This window comes from Bipolaris sorokiniana (genome assembly GCF_000338995.1).
Source record: "Bipolaris sorokiniana ND90Pr unplaced genomic scaffold COCSAscaffold_12, whole genome shotgun sequence".
Classification (NCBI taxonomy): Eukaryota; Fungi; Ascomycota; class Dothideomycetes; order Pleosporales; family Pleosporaceae; genus Bipolaris; species Bipolaris sorokiniana.
The window spans coordinates 774,934-790,808 of record NW_006911906.1 but is presented as its reverse complement, the minus strand read 5'-3'; the positions used below and the strand labels follow the sequence as shown (position 1 = coordinate 790,808).

At 48.0% G+C, this 15,875-nt stretch overlaps 6 protein-coding genes across 6 annotated transcripts; 4 read left to right on the top strand and 2 right to left on the bottom strand.

Moving 5' to 3' along the window:
• Positions 1–576: 576 nt before the first annotated feature.
• On the top strand, positions 577–2,696 carry COCSADRAFT_123388 (uncharacterized protein). The gene is made up of 3 exons (XM_007704690.1): positions 577–904; positions 963–2,378; positions 2,442–2,696. Exons 1-3 carry the CDS (start codon positions 592–594, stop codon positions 2,636–2,638), a joined length of 1,926 nt encoding a protein of 641 aa, XP_007702880.1. The 5' UTR covers positions 577–591; the 3' UTR covers positions 2,639–2,696.
• Positions 2,697–2,753: 57 nt separating this feature from the next.
• Positions 2,754–4,315, bottom strand: COCSADRAFT_39282 (uncharacterized protein). The gene is made up of 3 exons (XM_007704424.1): positions 3,722–4,315; positions 3,290–3,675; positions 2,754–3,234 (listed from the first exon to the last, which is right to left on the bottom strand). The coding sequence occupies exons 1-3, from the start codon at positions 4,200–4,202 to the stop codon at positions 2,818–2,820; spliced, it is 1,284 nt and encodes a 427-aa protein (XP_007702614.1). The 5' UTR covers positions 4,203–4,315; the 3' UTR covers positions 2,754–2,817.
• A 3,838-nt stretch (positions 4,316–8,153) lies between these two features.
• COCSADRAFT_232790 (glycosyltransferase family 32 protein) lies at positions 8,154–9,336 on the top strand. The gene has a single exon (XM_007704689.1). It carries the CDS (start codon positions 8,333–8,335, stop codon positions 9,290–9,292), a length of 960 nt encoding a protein of 319 aa, XP_007702879.1. The 5' UTR covers positions 8,154–8,332; the 3' UTR covers positions 9,293–9,336.
• A 423-nt stretch (positions 9,337–9,759) lies between these two features.
• COCSADRAFT_232788 (uncharacterized protein) lies at positions 9,760–10,897 on the top strand. The gene has a single exon (XM_007704688.1). The coding sequence runs from the start codon at positions 9,826–9,828 to the stop codon at positions 10,861–10,863; it is 1,038 nt and encodes a 345-aa protein (XP_007702878.1). The 5' UTR covers positions 9,760–9,825; the 3' UTR covers positions 10,864–10,897.
• Positions 10,898–10,931: 34 nt separating this feature from the next.
• On the bottom strand, positions 10,932–12,282 carry COCSADRAFT_163004 (uncharacterized protein; the record flags this gene model as incomplete). Its single annotated transcript, XM_007704687.1, has 2 exons — positions 10,932–11,899; positions 11,949–12,282. 2 exons carry the CDS (start codon positions 12,280–12,282, stop codon positions 10,932–10,934), a joined length of 1,302 nt encoding a protein of 433 aa, XP_007702877.1.
• A 529-nt stretch (positions 12,283–12,811) lies between these two features.
• Positions 12,812–15,755, top strand: COCSADRAFT_344408 (uncharacterized protein; the record flags this gene model as incomplete). Its single annotated transcript, XM_007704686.1, has 3 exons — positions 12,812–12,910; positions 12,966–13,405; positions 13,456–15,755. The coding sequence occupies 3 exons, from the start codon at positions 12,812–12,814 to the stop codon at positions 15,527–15,529; spliced, it is 2,613 nt and encodes an 870-aa protein (XP_007702876.1). The 3' UTR covers positions 15,530–15,755.
• Positions 15,756–15,875: the final 120 nt, after the last annotated feature.

Genomic DNA, 15,875 nt, shown 5'->3' with positions numbered 1-15,875 from the left:
CCAGTTATGAATCAGTGATGAAACTTAATCCAAGCTGTTTTACATAGCATGATGGTTGTATTGAGGCTTGCTTAGAATGTGAATTACCCCCTCGGGCATCTATCACTAGGTAGTACCTCGCCCTTATGTTCTCTCCTATGCAATACAGGTGCCTAAATCTGACTTTTATTGCAACCTTTTTCATGAATGGCTCTTAGCATTTCTACAATTCTCCGTGCCCTTTTGAGAAATGGGGGTGAGAACTAGCTTTCTAGATTACTATCTTATCCCACTTCAGCACCATACAGTCAAAATCCGGCAGAAATGTAGCTGAGATATTACACATAAGCTGCATTCATTTGAATTTGCTTGCATTCATACAAATCTTGGGAGAGGAGCACTGTTCTACATAAAGAAGGGCCCTATGTTCATCGGGATACATTTACGCGCTGGTGTTCTAACACTCTCACTTTGGCTCTTGCTTTTTACGTAGCCCCACTCCCCTTGCTGCAGTGCACTGACAGTGCGCATTACTTTGCCTGATTTATTGAACGTATTGGTCCTAAAAGAATCCCATGCCCATCTTTACTTCAGTATCTTTCATAGTAGATCATGGCTTTCGGATCCCCATATTTTTGGGTAGCCCTAGTCGCTACTGTTTCGTCGTTGGCGCAAGCTCTCCAAATCACTGGCACTACTGCATATCTCGATGACATTCCTTACTGGATCCCGCCAGATGCAGTCGGATCTCTTCAAAGCGATTTTGCAACCTCATTCTTCGAATCGAAGAGGCTTGCTTTGAGTGGTTTCGTGCCAATGTCCATAGTATCTCCCGGTCCAGATGCTTATTCGGATGCTTCTCTTGAGCGTGAACTCTCCCAGTTTAGGGAAAACGATGATGTTTGGAGCGAAGGTTTTGCCAAGCGTATGAATTCCTTAAACTATCTTCTTCGATTTTTCGAAACGTATTAATAAGTCCTTAGTGGTTTATCTTCAAGCAACGGATCAGAGACGTGAAAATTCTGGGGCCGACTCCATGCAAAGTTGGGGTAACAAAACTATCTTATTTGCTCCAAAGAAAGTAGATGAGATCATTCCTCAGGGCCCTTACTTCCTGTCGTCTCAAGGTAGCATTTATCGGGCTTACCGACTTTACTCTGATCACCAAGAAGCTTTCACTGAATCTGTCTATACAAATTCTTCTGGCAAACATTCTGTCCTTCCAGCGCATGTAACAGGAAATAGTCTTACAATCGCTGTTCCGTCTAGACTTTACTACACGCAGACACCGACTACCCCGCTTGCTGGCATGCGTATTGGTATCAAAGATATTTTTGACGTAACTGGCATAAAAACTGGCAACGGCAACAGAGCGTGGTACAACCTATATCCTCGGGCTAATGCGACAGCACCCGTAGTACAGCGGTTGCTAGACGCAGGCGCGATCATAGTGGGCAAGCAAAAGACTGCTCAGTTTGCCAACGGAGAGTACTCAACTTCAGATTGGGTCGATTATCACTCACCTTTCAATCCACGCGGTGACGGTTACCAGGAGCCCAACTTTTCTTCCGCAGGAGCCGGTGCTAGCGTTGCATCGTATGACTGGTTGGATTTTGCATTGGGATCAGATACAGGCGGTAGCATTCGCGGTCCTGCTCGATCCAACGGCCTTTACGGATTGAGGCCGTCACATGGGGCCGCACCTTTACAACTTGCACTCGCACTTGCTCCTGAACTAGACACCGCTGGGCTCATTGCAAGGGATCCGTTGCTTCTCCAATATGCAGCTACTGAGATATATGGGCTATCTCGTAACAGCTTTCATGATTTTCTCCCAACTCAATTGTTAGTCGAACCGTTTCCAGCCGGATTGTCAAATGAGACAACCATGATTATCGATCGATTTCTCGATGCGATGAAGAATGTTCTTGGCATCAAGAAGACCGACTGGTTCAACGTAACAACCGCCTGGCAGCAGTCTCGACCCCAGTCCGCACCGATGGATATACAATCATTGCTAGGAAATGTTTACGCAACAATTATTGGCCAACGTCAAACAGAATTAGTGCGTGACCCCTTCTACGCCAAGTACGCATCCATGCATGACGGAAGGTTGCCCGCTGTAAACCCAGTTCCATTGGTGCGATGGGCTTTTGCGGATGCGCAACCATCGACGACATTGACTGATGCGCTCACGAACAAAACTCTATTCATGGACTGGTTCCAGGACCATGTGCTCAAGGAGGATCGCCGCAGCTGCACATCGGCGGTGCTGGCTTACGTTAGTGCGCCAATTGTGCAATACAGAAGCACCTACAGAAGCCCACCACAGGCGCCCTCAGGGTTCACAAACCAGTACTTTAGCGTCATGGCTGAGGTACCCGATATAACCGTTCCAAGTAAGTGGTCCGGTCGGACGATTACGACTAGCTTGAATAGATCCGCTAATGAGCATGATGCAGTTGGTCAGATGTCTTACCATTCTACAACGACAAATCACACGGAACAATTACCTGTGTCGATAAACTTGACGGTTGCCAAAGGATGCGATGCTACTTTATTAGAATTGGTCACGAAGCTTTATCATGCAGGTGTGCTAAAGGTCTCAGAAGTCGGAGCAAGTCTTGTCGACGGTGGGGAGATACTGCAAAAAAGGTAGATAGATAGTGAGAGTCAATAACAAGTCAATTCTGAAATTTAGATATGATTCACAGCAGGTATTCATCGAAATGAGAATTCAAAACATTTACAAATTACTTTTATTAAGTATATTATACACAATGAACTAATAGAATGACTTTTCACCAACAAACAACAACCCCAGCTTGACATCGCCTTTCAGAATCCTTCCAAAGTTACATTTCCTTGGAGACTCCTCAGTTTAGCGAGTTTCTCCTGGTCAGCATCCGACAAGGGCTCTTTGGAATTTCCCCCAACATTTCGCACAATCATACCACCGCCGTAAAGATGGGTGAACTCTACCTTGGCATCCCATGAATACAATGAGGATCTCTCGCGGAAGCAGTAAGGCACACCACCCTTCAGCACTAGATCGTGAGTCTCCCGCAGGACTCCCGCATGTGCTGTCTTGAACTTTCCGTTCACATCCACAGCCACTGCGCAGTGCCATGGGGTCATGGAGAATGAGTCGGGTTGGGGAATCATCGGCATGGAAATCTTTGTGAGTCCAGTCGAAGGATGAATGGAGAGACGGACGTAGTCGGGGTATCTCTCACGGATTAAGGCTGCAAAAGCCTAGAGTTTCGTATTAGCATGCACAACATCGATCGATACGGGGATTATTTCTTACCACACCACGAGCAATCATTGCTTTGGCCGTATTATGTACCAGAGCTTTCCACTTCTTCCCACTAGCCGCATTCTGTCGGAAAGGACTAAAAGCAAGATCCTTCTTCAGAAACTTGGAGTAGCCGTCATAGGTCGACTTGTAGTCCGGATCGTTCTGAATATACCAATTCGCATCGAACTCAGAATCGCCGTAGCGGGTCATCATGATGCGACGGGAAGGCTCAAGTAGATGAACAAAGTCCTCCTTGGAGATTTGCTCATCCGTGTGCAATCCTAAAAGATTCATAATGCGGACAAACTTGATGCAGTCGTAGCCTTTCTCTGCGACCATCTTGCGCAGAGTAACTCCGTACTCCCAGAGGCTATCCTCCGTAACACCTGTGAGATCTTGTTTCATCAGCTAGTACTTTTTCAATCACAGAAATTTACTCACCATTATAACAAGCACCATCAGTCGCAATAAGAATCATGGCACCAGGCTCATAGACGCGGCTGATTTGGGTGCACAAGTCGTTCAATCGATCCAAAGCAAGCTCTTCTCCAAGGTCAGGGCTGGTGCCAAGAACCTTGTCTTGTGTATTGATGCTTTTTGCCGGGAAGGCTGGAAGAACCATAGGGAGCTTCCTGTGCTCAGATACATGCAGGTGGACTTTTGGCCCGAAGACCTTTCTTCCCATAAAAACGTCGTTGCCATACTGCTGAAGACTGAACTTCTCTAGGATATCCATGATGGAAGCGACTGTCTCGTCGATCTTCTGTCCCTTTTTGATGCCCTCATTAAGCGCAGCCTTGATCAAGTCGTTGCTGGAAGACTGTGGGATCCGAACAGTGTGCTCTTCCGCAGGTAGAGAAGGTCGCGAGAATGGTTGCAGTCCAATCTGGACTGGTGCAGTGGAAACCAAAGTCTGGGACATCTTTGGGTATGTATAAAAGACTTATTTTCGAAGTGTATTATGTAGAGAAAGATATATCGTGAAATGTGTTAATGGGTATATATATTACAAACTAAGTGATGAGAAGGTAATGTGGAAGGATGTTCTGAAAACTTTGGGGCTGCACTCATCTCTGAGATATCTATATAGTGTTCACTCTTGTGTCATTACCTGAGTTGAGATTGAATGTGCGCTATGATCTCACTAGCCCGGAGAGATTGGATACGCCAAAGCGTAGACTCAACAAACGCTTGAGCTCTGGGATCGGGGTGACGTTGGCGGATCAACATCACCACATGTTCCATGATGCTTTGCTGCATCGTGGCATCACCAAAGCATGTTCTCTACATTCTATGGCTGGATACTATCACGTGATTCTTTAAATAACTGAAAACGCTTTTCCATGCTATTAGTGGGTATAGAATCTCGGGAAAATGCAGCGGAAAACAAGAAAGCAAAACTAGCATTGAGGCTTTGCGGTGTCATCATTGGTTGCATGGAATAAGTAAAACAGGTCTGAACTCAGAGACTTTTGGTACTTGGGACTTCTTTTTTTTGCATCGCTCATGAACAGGGCATAGCAAACGGCCAAGGGATCAAGAAATTTTGTTGTCTTTTTTGCATTTTCGGGAAACAGAACGCATGAAAGCGGAGTGTCTTGGCGAACACTGATGCGGAGGAATAAATGATTAGGTATGAGTACTCGCCCCGACTTATTTACTTATTTTTCGCTTATCTAGCACAGATTTCGTAGATCTCTATTATCGAGCTCCTCAACAGAGGCCGATCAGGGGCCATGTTCAGCTCAGAATAATACCGATCGAGTGGTAGCTTTAGGCTTTGTTGTCGGAGCCATCGAAGCACCACGAGGAATCGGGGTTTCGTTGTGTTGGAACAAATTATTGAAGAACCATCAAGCGTGTTCAAAGAGCAAGGTGTGCCTCAAAGTCAAAGCACATGTCTGTGACTGACCCAAAGTGGTAGAAATACGTGGAATGAGCTCCTCTGGTCTGAGAGCTCTGATACATGGTACCGTGACGAGCATCGTGACGTCAGCCTATTCCCTTCTGGAGTCTCGTCTTGACTCAAAACTTTAGCCAGCAGGGTCTTTGCACATCAGTTCACTTGCCTAACGTGCTATAGTTTCTAAAACTTGTGATAGAGTTCAGCGTCATTCAAAGAAGACTTTGCTAGAAATCGCGCGCTTCAGAGGTCTTTTGTTCTATACGAGCATCTTCCTGGCCAATCCCCGTACTTACTCTAGCTCGCTTCATTTCATGCCCTTCGTCCTGCAAACGTTGGCGTCAGCTTTCCCGTCCCTGGCATCGCTATTTTCAGAGCCTCAATACAAAGGCCTTGGCTATTTCCTGGTTCCTGCATATTCCCCTTCAATAAACACCCAAGCAATTTAAGTTTAACTCTTCACTTTCGAGTGCAATCCCTCTGTGCACTAGAATTCTGTTGACTTCGTATTTTTCTCGTCATGAGACGTCATCTTTGGTCTACACAAGTCCTTGTCGAAAACTTGAACGTGAATAGCTCATTTCAGCGGCCAAGCAGTACGATCTTGGACACCAGGTGTATGCAAAATATCGACGATGTTGCGATCAAGTGCGTACGCTAGCTTACCCCACGTCATGATCAACGGTCTTAGGTACCGGACATACAGATTCTTTGACGGGAGACTTGTAGTAATATGACTTTCCCTGAGTTACACTAACCTTCTTTAGGACAATGAAGCAGTACTAGACCTGTCGTGTCGTAATCACCACGCGTTAGTCCCCTGTTTCTTTTAGTTTCACATATGCCAACCACTTCTTTGGGACCGATGCTTTAGCATACTCTTAGGAAAATTCACCTCTTAAGCGACAACTTGAATCTCGATCCAAGTGTACAGTCATTGCAGATTCATTAGACGATGAATACTGTAACAATTTCGATTAAGGATTGATCTTGTAATCGTCGCTCTCAAACTCATATGCTTTGAGTCGACTGTGGCCACGTTCGTACCTGTATTCGCCGTCACACTGGGAGTTTACAAATTACAATATATCCTCTTGCGATGATACCAGGGCAGCGAATGGGTATACCGAGCGAGGAACCACAGCTTCTGGCGAGTAGTGAGATAGCAGTATGGATGCGCCGCAGCTGCTGCCTGAGATAACGAGGGAGGATACATCGGAGAGGATAATGTGAATACTTAGCAAATTATTCAATTAATATGGAGGTAAATCGATCCCTATCGAGATAACGATAGTAAACCACATTGGCACAGACATAATTGCTGTTGATCTGATGTAAGCCGTCTCCGATAAAGACAATGTCGATTAGAACATGTCCTGTTCGAGACTGAATGATTTGCGCGACGCATTTCATCTCATATAAATGTGTAAAAACTTCTTAGGACCTCATCTTTATGAAAACTCCTCAATATAGCACATGTGTTCGCAGATTGCTAAAATTTCTTTCTCCACATATCATGCTTACTCAATCGACATCAAGATCCCTCCCAGTTAAACTCATGCATAACTATCAACTCACTCTTCCCCGGCCTTATTCAATCTTCTCTACGGTAGTCATACCCACCGTGGGATCTGGTACAGAGCGCTGTCACAGATACCCAACACCCGTACACAAATGCTTGAAATTGTTCCCATCAAAGACCAATGAAGCAAGCAATTTAAGAGGCTTAACCATCTACTGAATCCCGCAGACTACTACTTCAATAGTTTGTTATATTGCTGTTTCCCTCATCGTTGCATTTGCGACGCTCGCATCTGCTTTTTCAGATGAGACTCTACTAGATGGGTATAAACTCAGCGAAGACAACTGCACAATTGAAGAATTGAGAGGGCCATATGCCTGCGTCTTTTCACGTTCCTCCGCGGACAGATTAAGCTATGAAATTTACTTTGGCCATTGCAGGTATTTGTACGATATTCCATACTCGAATTATTGATGGCTTGTTGCTAATTTAGCGCATAGCACCGAATACAAGGATGAAACTAAATCGACGTGGTATTGCAGTTTCGCTTGAGCAACGTGAAGCGAACGGAGTATGTCTAAAGCTGCGATGGATAATCCTTTACTTGCGAAGAATTAGGCTGTGACAGGGAAAGAAAGGTCGTGAGTATGATGGGTCAAATTCTTTAAAAGACTCCGAATCAAATAGTAAATCAACAATGCACTGTAGACTCATACAAACCACTGAGTACCAGTACAGTTACTTGGTCCGATAGCAAAATGCAAGTGTGAGGTTAAAGTCAAGCCTTTGGGGGCTTTACTGTGTAAGGCTGGGTTCGGCTTAAATCACGGGACAGCAGTAGTATACTTAGCGTGTCAGCCCTGTTGACACTCGCCCAGCCTCGACCCCCACATTCCCTGACTACTAGCCCTCAATCCCTACACTTTGTTCTCCAAACCAGAGGCAAAGTCTTGTACATATACGACGTTTACTGCCTATCTGCACTCCCGCTAGTTTCCGAGCAGAAGTATTGCAAGTGTAGGTAAGACACGCCGATGAAACCCTGGGTAAAGGCAATAGACGAATAAGGATTGCGAGTCAAGCCGCGAGCATTAAATACATGTTCCATCCCTGATACATCCATGTCAATCAAAGTTTATGTGTAAGTATATCGGCTGACAGCGGTCAAGGAGCTGACCACAAAAAAGGGTATTGTCTAGTGAAACGCCTCGATCATCATCTGGGTGAGCCCCTCTATTCTCGCTTGTTCTCGAAGCCTTCTGCATCCTAGGGGACAGCTTCGATAATCTCCAAAACCAACACTATGTTTGATGAGAATCATTTTCGCTACAGATCTGCTAAACGCTTATCAGCTAGCAACATGAGGCTGATTGTCGGGTCAGGGGAATTTAGGGCTGTCGCGTCATTGTCAGTTGCGACCCACTCAACCCGAGTGCGTGCGTAACGGGCAGGCTTGCGTATGCCCCGGACCCTCCACCGCGCTTGGCTATTTTCTTACCAGAACAAGGGTCACCTCTCGGTCATTTAATGATAAGACACACCTAATAAACGGATTGCGTTTGAAATCTTCCAATTGCGTGGCCACCTTTCTCTCCTTCTCAGTCTCTCTTTCAAGTTTTTTGTCAACATGTTGCCGCAATCACCACAATTCGGCAAACTCTTTAATTATTTCACGTTGATTGCGCTGTGTATGATCGGATTGATTTACCAATTTCATCTTATCCAGGACCACCTCGCAGCTCGCATCCCCGAAATTCCCGCAATAATACCATGCAACCCAAATGGAATCCCCAAACTACTCTGGTATAAGTTGGGCCCCAAGGGCCTTTCTGAAGAGGCACGGAACTGGACCGACACTTGCATCAAGGGCAACCCTGAATATCGACCACACTTTATGACGGACGAGAGCGGCGATGAATACGTTCGCAAAACCTTTGCATTTCGTCCCGATATCGTCAACACGTACCTTGCATTCCCAATTCCCATATACAAGGCGGACATGCTACGCTATCTGTTACTCTGGGATCAAGGTGGCGTGTGGTCGGATTTGGACGTCTCGTGCAAAGGTGTGCCTATGGACGAATGGGTACCACCTAAATACCAAGGAAGAGCTTCGCTCGTGGTAGGATGGGAGTTTGACGCAGGTCACGACGAGCCCTACATGCGCCAGTTCTGCAGCTGGACTTTTATGGCTAAGCCACGGTTACCGTACATGATGCAGGTTGTTGACGACATCCTTGCAGAGGTCCGGGCGAAGACTCTTCAGTATAATGTTCCGGTCGAAAATATCACACTGGAGATGATGGGAGATGTTGTTGATTTCACGGGCCCCCGACGCTTAACGACTGGTACCTTTAGGAGCTTGGCGAAGCGACTCAACAGGACCCTCGATATAACCGAGACATATAACATTTTGAAGCCGCAACTCTTCGAAGATATCTTAATATTACCAGGACATTCATTCTCGGCACTCACAAACAGGTATACACCGGAAGAAAAGTTGGTCCTGCCGCCCCAACTGGTGACCCATCACTACTCTGGAAGTTGGAAGAACGACAAGGGGGGTGAGGCAAAGCGTATAAGATGATGCATTGAGCGTACTTGGAAGACTTTCATATCTGGCAACCAGTCTTCATATCTTGCATTTATACGATGGTCAAATGCAAGTCGTTCCATCTAGGCTGTGTCATCAACATGGCTCACGTGAGCAATGAAGCCCACCATGGCGAGCCTCTCTGCTATGGATTGAATATTTTGGTGTGTGAGAAAGTGAATAGTGGGGGTATAAGTATCAAACTGAGGAAAGAGAAGGTGCGCTACTGGCGAAGAGCAGTGGGATGAGCATGCTTCATGGGACATGTGCTACGTATAGTTACGCAGATGCCAAGAGCTTCATAGTCAATCCGAAAGATGAAGGATTTTTCGAAACAACAAAGGGGGTATGTGTTGGGAGGAATTGTGTCTTGAATTACTGCGACGTTGTGGCTAACACCAAATGTCTACGTCATGAGTCGCTCAACCACATAGCGACCCACCTCAAGAGCGTGACACTTTCATCGCGACACCATCAAAATCTCAACATCACCCAGGGGATCAACTCTGGTATAACAAACAACCACCATGGAGTATTCGGCCCCCCACCCGTCGTCGCAATTCGAAGGCTACTACTCCAAGTTCGACCTTGAATCTGGAGCTCACATCGCCTTGATTATCTGCTCAGTCCCCAACGCGCCGTCACGCCCACACATGGTCTCATTCACCTACTACCCCTCAACCGGACACCCCATCTTCCAACGCGAGCACTTCATCCCAGAAATCAAGCGCGTAACCACTGACCCTAAAAGCAAATCATTCGAGCTTCGAGTACCAGGCATGGGCACTATGACCACCACCAGCAACGGCCTCACAAGCTACAATCTCTCCGCCGAAGATGGCAGCTGGACTCTAAAAGCCCAATGCACAGAGTACACCGCCTGGCGATCAGACAAAAGCACACCAGAGGGCTGGATGATCCACCTCCCATTTCCACTGCACTGGCACGTCCATTCTCTCTGCTCCCCGACCACCCTCTCCCTCTCCATCCCCGCACTCGGCACAGATTTTCCAGCCGCAGATGCAAACACCAGCGCGACCATCCACCAAGAGAAAAACTGGGCCACTAGCTTCCCGGACGCACACATGTGGGTGCAGGCCTGGGACAACGACGCGAAACGCGGTGTGTGTCTTGCAGGCGGCAAGATTCTATACAACACTGCTTTCCTACTCGGCTACCGCTCCCTAGACTTAAACCTAGATTTCGTGCCCCCGTTCTCGGTCGCGTATCTGAATCTCTTCTCACCGTTTATGAGCGTAGCGAATGACTGGGAGGACCGCTCGTTTTCCATTTCAGTCAGTAATTATATGTACAAGTTGGAGTTGAAGGCGCATGCACCGAAGGAACATGGATGGTTTGGTCTCGCGAGTCCGTTTCCAGATGGGCACCGCACGAACTTTTGTAGAGAGAGCTTTTTGGCGACGATTGAAGTGCGGATTTCAGAGCGGCAAGGGTGGTGGCCGTGGAGTGCGTGGAAAGAGGTTAAGAAGGAGAGGTGGGAGGGGGCGAGTTTGGAGTTTGCGGGGGGGTATTATCCTGAGAGGGGGGAGACTAAGAAGGATTGAGTTGTTTAGGGAAAGCCAGAAAAGGTGGTGCAGTAACTATTTATAATTCAGATTCACATACGTATAGGTTACAACTTGGATGCCTTCTTCTCTCTTGGCTTGATGAGCGCATCCAGCTCCTCGACAAACCGCTTGGGCAATACACTCCTCTCGATACCTTGCTTGCCCTCCCATTCTTCCTCCGTCTTACGCTCCCAATCCCAATACCTCTTCATTTCCTTACCCACCCATTTGCTAATGTGGTCTGCACTCTCTCCTACTTTCTCCATGGGAATCAAATGTCCGGCCCCTTTGACCATGACGTTGTCTACAAGGCCCTCTGCACGGCCTCCACTGCCATTAACACCAGAACCTGTCATCTGCATCTTCTCTTCGATGACGGCGTCGTCGGTTAGAAAAGAGAGTTCGCCAAAAATGTAGAAGCAGGATGGGCGGAGTGAGGGTAGCTGGTTGAAGACGATTGTGCTTTCGCCGCGGTAAAAGGGTGTCTGAGGCTCCTCGTAAGGCGTCATGTCTGCGTGCGTTCTTCTGTTCAGCTTTCGGTTGCTGAGGGTGAAATCTGCAGATGAGGGCTCCTTGTCTCCTGGTTTTGCGGTGAAGTTTGCGCGGAGAAATGTCAGGACTTCTTGATGCTTGGTTGTTGTGAGGGTAACTTCAGGCTTCTTCGCGTCAGGGAATAGTTTTGTCGGCACGTCCCTTAATCCATTCTTCACCCAGCGATCCAGCACGCGAGGATCCCAGGTTTGGTAGAATTTGCTCTTTGCGAAACTTTTTGCTGCGTCTTCCCGTGATGGCCAGAGCTCTCGGCGCCTTGCTGATGCGGCTGCGGGTGAAATGTTGCCGTTGAGAGAGACTTTTCCTTGGATGACGGGGTCGATGAGAATAAGTGTCTCAAAGAGCCTGGGATGGAGAAGAGCAAGATTTGCGAGTTGGCAGCCGCCCATGCTGTGGCCTACACCAATAATGGGACGGGGCATTTGGTCGCGGAAGAGGTTGACCATGTGGAGCAGATCTCTGCTGTGGTCCAGCCATGCCGCTATTCAGAATTAGCTTTTTGCTTTGCACAGTCATGTGAGTTTGCATACGGTCATTGCCCAGTTTACCCTCGTTCAGCACACCACTCCAGCCCTGGTGCACAACGTCTGCTATCCAGATTCCGCGGATACCAAAACCGTGCTGCTCGCATCGCTTGAGCAGCTCATCCCACAGCGGCTCGTACAGTTCTTTTGGAAAGCCATTAGCATGTGCAGCGATGATAGTAATGTCACCGGGCTTGGGGCTCTTGTTGCTGAGTGGCGTGTATTGCTTAACGGCCAAATCTAGTACTTCCTCTTGTTTTGTTGCTGTTGATCGGGGAAATCCACGGATATGCGAAGCTGGTACTTTGTGTTCGTCTATCCGGAAGTAGGTTGAAGACATGATTGGATAAGGGGCTATCCGGGCGCGACCGTATTCTGCTTCCGTGGACAACGATGTGGAGAAGTAAGTTATTTGTGAAGGAAGTGGATACGGGCGCGATCAGAATAGATAGATGGTTGTTTTGGATGCCGAGAAAAAGATAAAAGCAAGCGTGGGTTAATGCTCCAGGTGTCGTGACGAGTTACCGGCATAATCTGGGAAAGACTGCCGAGGTCCATTCTGGATGCGGCGACTCAGTACTACACGAGGAAACCAGTAGGTTTACGGCCTAATCAGCTAGCCGGAATCTCTCTAGATCATCGGAATAGTGGTTGTGAAGGCAGCCAGTATGAGAACGGACATTCATGCCCCCGCGCATCGGGTCATCCTATACATGTGACGGAATCGGCGTGGAAGTGTTTGGGTGGTGTGTCACGTGACACATGTCGCGTTCGCGCTGCACTGATACGCGCCGCCAGTCGCGCCTGGTGGGAGAATATCCGCAGTGCTGCATTCTCCCCACAACGGCACACCACGGTCAATCGCCGCCATGGAGGACACAACTATGCAGGACAGCTCCCCAGGGTTGTTTGCAGAGCTCAGCTTCACCATATGTCCCAATGGTCTATCCGAAGACCGTATACAAGAGGTATGCGACGCGTTGCGACTTGAGTTTGAGACAGCCATATTGATAGACAGTGTAGATTGAACATGCCATTACTGGCGCACATGGGACGATAGTGCCCTTTGAAGCCCCCAAGGGTCGCATAGATAATCTTCAAGAAATCAACTACATCGTTTCGGAGACGGCCGACTTCCCAGACTACTACCGTGCCCTCGATCTCATGATACATGTCATCAGACCAGCATGGGTAGACGCGTCCCTCCAGGCCATGAAGACCAAGAATCCGCGGACATACAGCCCGGATCCTGCTCTGTTCATGAATGACGTCGTCATATGTTGCGGTGACATACCCAGCGGAGACAAAGAGGCTATCGAAGGCGGCGTGCTGGCAATGGGCGGACAGATTGCACCCAGCTTGTCCAAGTGGGTGACGCATCTTATTGCGCTGGATATCAGCGAGCCACGGTGCCAACTGGCGATTAGCAAGCGCCTGCAGCTTACGATTGTGCTACCCCACTGGTAAGACTTGCATTGTGGACATAGAGTACGACTATCGCTGACATTCCCAGGTTCGATGACTGCCTAAAGGTTGGACGGAGAATATCAGAACGCCCCTATACGCTACCAAATCCCGAGATCCTCGCCGATGCCGAACCAGGCGCAATACCTCCTACGCGAACAAGCCAGCAGATTCGAGATGCCACCACGCCAGACCCCCAGAATGAGCCTGTACCACCCCCACCTCATCTCGAACCCCCGCGTGCGATCAAAGCCTTTGAAGGGAAAAGCGTCAAGCTTGGAGAAGACCTAGATATCAGCACTAAGCTCAGGGGTATCATAACAGGCATGATCAAGGCTGGTGGCGGTAGTGTGACGTCCAAGATAGACGAGGCAGACATGTACGTATGCAACTACCGGGAAGGTACCGACTATGTCAAGGCTTCGCAAGCACAGAAAGATGTCGGCAATCTCGGCTGGCTATACTATCTCATCACTCACGGCATCTGGACAAATCCAATGCAGCGAATGATGCACTATCCACGGCCACGTCAAGGCATTCCAGGCTTCGATAAGTACAAGATTAGCATATCAAGCTATACGGGCGAAGCGCGTGTTTACCTAGAGAACTTGATCAAGGCGGCTGGCGCAGAATTCACAAAGACCTTCAAACAGGATAACACACATCTTATTGCTGCACACAAGAACAGTGAAAAATGCGAAGCAGCAACAGAGTGGGGTGTGAACATTGTCAACCATCTTTGGCTCGAAGACAGCTATGCTAAGTGCCGAGAGATGCCACTGACGGACAATCGCTACACATACTTTCCAGCGCGAACAAACCTCGGAGAGGTCTTGGGCCAGACCGAGATAGACCGTGAGGCTACTGAGAAGATGTTCTTCTCCAAACAAACGAAGCCTACCAAGGCTGCAAAAGTAGCGCCTCAAATCAATAATGCCCCAGCGTCCAATGTTGCACCAAGAGTAAGCGAGCCTCCACCAGCACGCAGCCCGCCTGCGGCTGAGAAGGCTAAGCGTGCCAAATCAGGAGGTAGTGTGCAAACCCCAGCGCCTGCACGACAAACAGATGGAAAGGAAAATCATACACCAGGCAGCCGTGGTGCCAAGGACCGAGCACTGTCAAAGCTACACGATGCCGCCCCAGATATTGCCCAATTCGAAAAAGAAATGAAGCGTAAGGGTGGCGTCATACATGGCGGACGTCGACGAGCAGAAGGCGAGACCGAGGAACGAGCAAAACAAACAAAAAGTGGTCGTGATTCTATGTCGAGTAAGCGTTCTTTTGACAAAGTCGACGAAGACGACGAAGATGAAGAGACAGAAGAGGAAACCACGGATATCCCAGCGAAGAATAGTAAACGAGCAAAGAAGGAGAAGCTTACCCCCATCAAATTCCGCATGTTGATCTCAAAAGATGAACGATGGACCAACAATCCAGACAAAGAGTCCAAAGACAAGACACGTCTACGCGAACTTGGCCTCTTCATCACCGACGACTTCAAAAAAGTAGACCTTGTCTGCGCCCCACATCCAGTCCGAACAAAAAAGTTCATCGCGTCGCTCGCCTGCGCACCCACTCTCGTCTCAACCAGCTACCTCGACTACGCCCTCAAGCACAACAAGCTTCCCCCAATCGACAAGCACCTTCTCCAAGACAAGGATTTCGAAAAAGCAAACAACTTCAAACTCTCCGAAGCCCTCGAACGCGCAAAGCAAAACCGCCATCGTCTCCTCAAAGACTGGACTATTTTCTGCACCGAAAAAGTTGCGGGCGGGTTCGATACCTACAAGGATATTATCGAAGTCAACGGTGGCAAATGTTCGCTTTGGAAAGGTCGACCAACTACTGTCTCGGCTTCCAAGCGTATTCTTAATACCTCGGATAAGGAAGTTAGTCAGAACCAGGTTGAGGACGAGGGCGATGTGCTATATCTAATTTCCGACGCTGACAAGAGGGAATTCACGAACTGGAACAAATTTAGGGAGTTGGCCAAGAAACACGACATGACTCCTCGCATTGTCAAGACGGAGTGGCTGCTGAGTGTTGCTATGGCGCAGTATGTGCATTGGGATCCGCAATGGGAGCTTAATGAGGAGAGTATGGGGGCTGCGGCGAAGCAGTGAGAGTTATTCATATTTCTTTCTTTTATTTATGTCGCGAACTTAGTGCGCGTTTTCGGCAAATGCAGCGTTGAAGCAAAGCGATGGGCGTCATGGTACGTGGGTTTGTCTTGATAGCGATGCGAAAAAGCGGGGAAGACTGGAGTGTAAAGCGACTCGTGTGCTTATGTATAATTAGATGGATTGCATGATGAGTGTGGTGGAATACCAACTATCTCTGTACACGTGACTCTTTTATTCCATCTAAATGTGACATATTACTCTTTCTCTACTAAGATACTACAAGCGGAAGAACAATGGAGTACGTGTACTTGTATGTCTGTAGATGCAAATAGAGATCGCCACGCAC